This window comes from Bombina bombina, chromosome 6, assembly GCF_027579735.1.
Source record: "Bombina bombina isolate aBomBom1 chromosome 6, aBomBom1.pri, whole genome shotgun sequence".
Lineage (NCBI taxonomy): Eukaryota > Metazoa > Chordata > Amphibia > Anura > Bombinatoridae > Bombina > Bombina bombina.
The window spans coordinates 510,396,860-510,404,992 of record NC_069504.1 but is presented as its reverse complement, the minus strand read 5'-3'; the positions used below and the strand labels follow the sequence as shown (position 1 = coordinate 510,404,992).

General features: G+C 34.2%; 1 protein-coding gene across 1 annotated transcript; it reads left to right on the top strand.

The window, feature by feature from the left end:
* The first annotated feature begins 5,461 nt into the window (after positions 1-5,461).
* Positions 5,462-6,484, top strand: LOC128664496 (proto-oncogene Mas-like). Its single transcript, XM_053719319.1, has one exon. It carries the CDS (start codon positions 5,462-5,464, stop codon positions 6,482-6,484), a length of 1,023 nt encoding a protein of 340 aa, XP_053575294.1.
* The last annotated feature ends 1,649 nt before the right edge of the window (positions 6,485-8,133 follow it).

The following is an 8,133-nucleotide window of genomic DNA, read 5'->3' as shown; positions in this document are numbered from 1 at the left end:
TAGCGATAGGTTTTTTTAAGGGGGTTTGGGTGGGTTAGAGTAGGGGTATGTGGGTCGTGGGTTGTAATGTTGGGGGGGTATTGTGTTGTATTGCAAGGCCCCGCAAAAAGCCCTTTTAAGGGCTGGTAAAAGAGCTGATTACTTTTGTATTTTAGAATAGGGTAGGGAATTTTTTATTTTGGGGGGCTTTTTTATTTTATTAGGGGGCTTAGAGTAGGTGTAATTAGTTTAAACTGCTTGTAATTCTTTTTTATTTTTTGTAATTTAGTTTTATTTTAGGTAATTGTAGGTAATTTATTTAATTAATTTAATGATAGTGTAATGTTAGGTGTATTTGTAACTTAGGTTAGGATTTATTTTACAGGTAATTTTGTATTTTTTTTAACTAGGTAGCTATTAAATAGTTCTTAACTATTTAATAGCTATTGTACCTAGTTAAAATAAATACAAAGTTGCCTGTAAAATAAATATAAATCCTAAAATAGCTACAATGTAACTAATAGATATATTGTAGCTATATTAGGGTTTATTTTATAAGTAAGTATTTAGTTTTAAATAGGATTCATTTATTTAATTTTAGGAATATTATTTTGTTTAATTTAAATTATATTTATGTTAGGGGGGTGTTAGGGTTAGGGTTAGAGTTAGGTTTAGGGGTTAATAACTTTATTATAGTAGCGGCGATGGTGCGGGCGGGAGATTAGGGGTTAATAATTGTAGGTAGGTGGCGGTGATGTTAGGGAGGGCAGATTAGGGGTTAATACTATTTATTATAGTGTTTGCGAGGCAGGAGTGCGGCGGTTTAGGGGTTAATACATTTATTATAGTGGCTGCGAGGTCCGGTCGGCAGAGTAGGGGTTAATAAGTGTAGGTAAGGTAGCGGCGTCGTTGGGGGGGCAGATTAGGGGTTAATAAATATAATATAGGGGTCGGCGGTGTTAGGGGCAGCAGATTAGGGGTACATAGGGATATTGTAGGTTGCGGCGGAGTACGGAGCGGCAGATTAGGGGTTAATAATAAAATGCAGGTGTCAGCGATAGCGGGGGCGGCAGATTAGGGGTTAATAAGTGTAAGGTTAGGGGTGTTTAGACTCTGGGTTCATGTTTGGGTGTTAGGTGCAGACTTAGAGAGTGTTTCCCCATAGGAAACAATGGGGCTGCGTTAGGAGCTGAACGCTGCTTTTTTGCAGGTGTTAGGTTTTTTTTCAGCCCAAACTGCCCCATTGTTTCCTATGGGGATATCGTGCACAAGCACGTTTTCCCAGCTTACCGCTACCGTACGCAACGCTGGTATTGAGGGTTGAAGTGGAGCTACATTAGGCTCAACGCATTCTTTCTTGAACCTAACGCAGCCCCTCAGACAACTCTAAATACCAGCGTTGTTGGAAGGGAAAAAAAGCACTGATATCTGTCTGTCAGGAATCCCTGAATAACCCTTTATATGTTTATATATTTTTTAGTAGGCAACCCAAAGTATTGATCTAGGCCCATTTTGGTATATTTCATGCCACCATTTCACCACCAAATGCGATCAAATAAAAAAATTGTTAACCTTTTCAAAAACTTTAGGTTTCTCACTGAAATTATTTACAAACAGCTTGTGCAATTATGACACAAATGGTTGTAAATGCTTCCCCTTTGTTCAGAAATAGCAGACATTTATGGATTTGGCATTACTTTTTGGTAATTAGAAGGGAGCTAAATGCCGCTGCACACCACACTTGTATTATGCCCAGCAGTGAAGGGGTTAATTAGGTAGCTTGTAGGGTTAATTTTAGCTTTAGTGTAGTGTAGTAGAAAACCCAAAGTATTGATCTATGCCCATTTTGGTATATTTCATGCCACTATTTCATCATATAAAAAAAAAATCGTTATCTTTTTCACTAACTTTAGGTTTCCCACTTGATCCCTCCCTGAGCCCTCTCAAACAGATCTCATCCCTCCCCCACCTCACAATTGTCACTGCCATCTTAAGTACTGGCAGAAAGTCTGCCAGTACTAAAATAAAATGCATTTTTTTATGTTTATTCTGCAGTGTTGGATTCCCCCTAACCTCCCTGACACCCCCAAACAGCTCTCTAACCCTCCCCCTCTATCTGCCAGTACCCAGTTTGCTGAAAAATATTATTTTTTTTTATTATTTTTTATCTAAAAAATAAATTTTCTGTAATGTAGCTGCCCCCCTCAATTCCCTCCCCCCTCCCCAGATCCCTTTCCCAACATTTATTCCCCCTTTCCTCTCCCTCTCCCTCCTTTCCATACATCTGATCTTACTGAATTTTAATGTAACGCGCTGCATTAGTGGGTAAAAAAGGGAATTGCAGTGATGCCTCAATATCGAGGCATCACTGCAATACCTTAAAAGCAGCTGGAAGCAATCACGATTGCTTCCAGTGCTTGAAACCCCAGAGGACATGGCAGGCATGTCTTTGATCGTTAACAACTGTTTTTTGTAGGATGTGCCTGGCATGTCCATGGTCATTAAGGGGTTAAACATAAAGACTTTTTGGCAATTAAAACAAATATAATCTATATCGTTTTAGAGAAATTATTTAATAAAAAACAAAACAAATATAAGTATGTTTTTTATTTCCTTCTAACATTTTAATAATTAACAAAGCCTTTTATTTAGAAAGAAGGGGCACTAATATATTATAATATATTTTATTATATATTTACCTTGCCGGCTATATGAAGAGGAAGTTTGTGCAAAGTTCACAATAAACTTATTTAACTGACAGAAAAATATATTACTAAATTAGAGGCAAATACAAGTTAAATTGTAGTGGAAGTATTTCAGTTTAATTTGTATTTACTACAAACTGAGATTTGTTATCACTGTCAGGTGCTCTCCTGTTAACCTATTTCTCCCCTGTGAGATTCTGTATCCCAGAGTGCTTCATTACTTTGAAAGTGATGCATGATATTTGTAAAAAGGTGACTAGAAAATATCACCTGAACATCAAAGTAAAAAATATATTTTACCTCAAAATGTCCTTAATAGTCCCATCCCATTGTAAATGGACTTTAAGTATCCAATCAGGATACATGCCCTATGACTTGTAAGGGAGCATGCATCTAGCATGCGAGATACAGTTATTTAATTTCCCTTCTCAGTTTAAGGAAGTTTACAAAGAAATGTAATTAAGGTTTCAATGAAATACCATGACATGACAGTGAAGTGTGAGCCTAGTACTGATGAAGCTGATTGCTGATTGCAGGCTCCCCCTGTTGGCAGACTCCTGCACTGCAGCTACATTGATAATTTGTGAAGAATGAGCACTATACTGAGACTGCCAGGTAGTGATATAACTGACTATGGGCAAGATGACAAGTGGAGCATTAAATATCACTTTCATGAAAGCGATATTTGTACTCCATTGTGTAATATCAGTGCATGCAAATGCACGCTGGCATTACAAGTTTTCAGCAATGGGAACGTAGCCTCACGTTAAAATTGCTGGGAAGCATTGCGCTCATGAGAGTGCACTTCCATGGGCTCCAATGGGAGTCTTGTTCTCAAACCATGAGACACGGCATGAGAACTAGTGCAGCAAAGGGGGTAAGTAGCACAGCGTTGGCAGCAAACTTATATGATTATATACATTTATAGTTATATGTTAATATGTGTATATAGGTAAGTAAAGAAGAAAGTCTGGTTCCTTAAAAGTCTTAACTTTTATTGGAAAATATTAAAAACATCCAATACCCATATTAACACATAAACATACAGTATGTATATAAGTATATAATCATATACATATATATTTACTGGGAGCACACAGTTCCCATTGACTGCAATGTAAAGGGACTTTTCAGTGCCGTTTTTTTTTTTCTAACACCGCATTCCTACCAACTTTGGCCCCAAATTACTGCCTAGTGCAGTAATTTTATTAAAAAATTAAGATGCTGCTATCTTTATTTTTTAATAAAATACATTAGGCTGTATGTGGGGGACATTTGAGGCACATTTATAAAATTAGCCGGAGATCTGATCTCTGGTTAATTCTTTTTAGCTCTAATTGCTACCGTGAGCTTGCGGTAGCAATAATTAGCCACTTTTAATGGCTAATTAATTATTGCATGCCCATAAATTGGCACATTTGTCCGTTTTCGTGTCCGCGATAATTTAGCGCTTCACTTGTAATCTAGCCCTAACTGTACTGGACTGTGGACTGTTGCAAAACAAAAGTTAATTTGTATGAAATTACTTAAAAAGAATAAAAACTTTAAACTTCAAGCTACCAAATGTCATTAGATCTAGTCAAAAGCTATCAGCATACTCAGTTTCATAAAAAGACATGCAGCCATGTCAGATGTAGAACTGGGCACAAATCTCAAATTTTTTAAGTCAATTTATTAGTTTTGTAAAAACTGCAAATGTCAGCACAATTACATTTTTGTTTCTAAGTTATGCAAACTTTGAAAGTTGAAATTTAAATAGAAACTCTATGTTTACTGGGTATAAAACTCTACTTGATAAATAAGAGATTTACTAACTGTTTTAGTTATAAACTTAAAGTGACAGTCTACTCCAGCATTTTTATTGTCTAAAATGATAGATAATCGCTTTAATACCCATTTCCCCATTTGCATAACCAACACTGTTATATTAATATACTTTTACCTCTGTGATTACCTTGTATCAAAGCCTCTGCAGACTACCCCCTTATATCAGTTCTTTTGACAGACTTGTGTTTTAGCCAATCAGTGCTGACTTATAAATAACTCCACATGAGTGAGCAAAATGTTATCTATATGGAACACATGAACTAGCGCTGTTTAGCTGTGAAAAACTGTCAAAATGAACTGAGATAAGAGGCGGCATTCAGGGGCTTAGAAATTAGCATATGAGTTTACATAGGTTTAGCTTTCAATAAAGAATACCAAGAGAACATAGCAAATTTGATGATAAAATTAAATTGGAAAGTTGTTTAAAATTGCATGCTGTATCTAAATCATGAAAGTTTAATTTTGACTAAACTGTCCCGTTAATGCTATCACCAGCAGTCAAACATTTATTAATGAACTCAAGATTATAAATTAAATAATCATTTAATTATTTTAAATTTTCAGTCAACAAATTAAAGGATAGTGAAGAAAATTCTGGAATAGAGAAAAAGAACATACAACCTCTCACCACCACTGATCTTCCGAACCTGTAAATATTTTCAATACTCTTTGTTATTGTTTGAAGTGAACTGAACTCAAAGAAAGACCGAAGGAGGCATATTGAGTGTCAAGAATTTATATGAAGAAAACTGTTCCATTGTTTGACTGTAAACTGTTGAGCTTGCATAAAATTCATAATATTGTTTAACTTCCATTAGCTTTTTGATCTTTTTTATTTTATTTTGACATTTTTGTTGTTTCTGCTTAGGATAGTTCTTTTTTTTTTTTTTTTTTTTTCTTTTTTTACAGATTAGTTTTATTACGTGAAACTAATATTCAGGAAAGAAAGCATGTTTTGTAATTCTTCAACACCTGAAATATGGGACTTGTTTAACAACACAAAGTCAATCAATTTAATCTATTTTATTATTATTTCATCCATAACAATGATTATATCCACATTTGGAGTATCTGGAAACTGTATTGTTATTTGGTACCTCATGTTTAAGATCAAGAGAAATTTTTCCACGGTTTATATTTTAAACCTTGCCATCGCTGATGCAGTTTTACTTTTGTTTATCATAATAATCTATGTTTTATCGCTAGCCTTTTTTGGGCAAACTTCCAATGAAATAAAAATTGATAATGTTTACCATTACATTACACTATACATCATTTCAACAGCTACCCTTTTTGCATACAACACCAGTTTGTGTCTTCTTACAGCAATTAGTGTTGAAAGATGTCTTTCTGTGATTTTGCCTGTTTGGTATCATTGCAAACGACCACAACGGCTGTCTTCCATTGTATGTACAGCGATATGGCTATTGTCCTGTCTGTTTACTATTCTTGAGTCTACTTTTTGTAGAAAGCAATTAGGAATTTTTCATGAAGCCATGTGTGATAATGATTGTACACCTGTCTTTGTTTTGGTTTGCTGCATTAGTTTTATATTTATTCCACTCATAATTATATCAAATTTAGCTATCCTTCTTAAGATTTGTACCCGTTCTAAGCAAAAGCAACCTCAAAAGCTCTACATTGTGATAACACTGACTGTACTGTTTTTTCTAGTATTTGCCATGCCTATAAGAATTTTAGTCCTGGTATTTTATAAACACCAAATCATCCCACCCTTTCCTGTTATAGAATTATTTTCTTTATTGAGTTGTTTGAATAGCAGCATAAATCCCTTTGTTTATTATCTAGTTGGTCGTCAAGGTATTGGAAGTAGAAAGATCAATTTTCAGATGATTCTTCAAGCTATTTTTCATGAAGAAGGACATCAGTATAAAAAACAAAACATTAAAGGAAATACATTAAATTTAACAATAATGTCAAGCCAAGACATTCAAGAACACAATCATAGATGATTTGAAGCATATCAATGTTAATACAAATGTCAAATGTTCAAGTATGTTTAGTTGTTTACTACATTATCCTTCTGAAGAAAAATGATAACTTTTTATTAAAAAATATTTCTCTTAGCTGCACAAGTACCTTGACTCTATTTAAAGAGCTGTACTGGATACGAAAATGTCCATTTATTGTTTTGAAGTTTTATGTAAATCATTAACTATTAAAAGCAACAATTGTTTTACCAAAAACTATTCTTGAAATATTTTATTTATCATTAACATAATTTACATATGCGACTGTATGTGATGTGTATACATTTGAGTAATATAACTCATGTGAATGGTTGAAAATATTATCTATGATAATTATAGTTATCTGCTTTAATAAATATTTACATGAAGTATTAATTGTTATATTGCCTTTGTATAAATGGTATTAAATATTTAAATTCTAGCATCTGATATTTTTAAAGTTTTGAAATTCAGCTATAAAAGTATGTTGGCAACTAAAATGTATTAGCATAAAAAATGTGGATGTAAACAATAAACAATAATGGGCAAGATTACATATGCAACGCAGGCTTCAGCATAACTTCTGAAACCTGCGTCGCCCGTCATTTCACCTCACACATCGGGGAATTACATAAACCCCGGCAGCAGTTAAAAAAAGTGCCGTAAATTGGATAAAATAGCGATATCCAGAAATGTGCGTAAATACAAATTTCTGAAGTCGCCAGTGACTTACGGCACTTTAGAAACTACCGTCGCCTAAGAATATAAAAAAAATGTCAAATCTCCCGTAAAAGTCTAACCCGCCTCCCAAAAATAAACTGACACGTAAAACCCCTATTTATTTCCGCCATCACCTAACTAATAATAAATGTATTAACCCCTAATCTGCCATTCACCCACAATGCCATTTACCTAATTACACTATTAACCCCTAATCCGCCATTCACCCACGCCAACTGCCTAATAAAACTATTAACCCCTAATCTGCCATTCACCCACATCACAATCTACCTAATAAAACTATTATCCCATAATCCGCCAACCCCCCACAACACAAACTACCTATCAACACTATTAACCCCTAAATTGCCAACCCACCACAATGCATTAAACCTAATTAACCTATTAACCTTTAAACTGCCAACCCCCCACAATGCAAATAACTAATTTAATTACTAAGCCCCCTAACCTAACATCCCCTAAATTAACCCCACATACTTAAAATAAAAAAATACTAAGTTACAAGTAAAATTAAAAAAGTCTAAAATTACTTAAAAAAATAATAATATTAAATTAAATAAATCTAAAATTACAAAAAAATAAAAAATCTAACATTACAGAAAATAATAAACCAAATTATCAAACATAAAAAAAATTAAACCTAATCCCTATGAAAAGAAAAAAGCCCCCCCCCCAATAAAAACACCCCATAATCTAAACTAAACTACCAATAGCCCTTAAAAGTCCCCCCCCTAACAGTAAAACCCCCCACCCACCAAACCCCCTAAAATAAAAATAAATCTAACACTAAAAAAACCTAAACTACCCATTGCCCCTAAATGGGCATTTGTATGGGCATTGCCGTTAAAAGGGCATTCAGCTCTTTTACGAGTGCCCATGAAATCCATAATCTAATAAAAAAGAAATCCTAA

Bases quoted from the DNA above. Each gene is read 5' to 3' on its own strand.
- LOC128664496 (XM_053719319.1), top strand. From the start codon at position 5,462: ATGTTTTGTAATTCTTCAACACCTGAAATATGGGACTTGTTTAACAAC.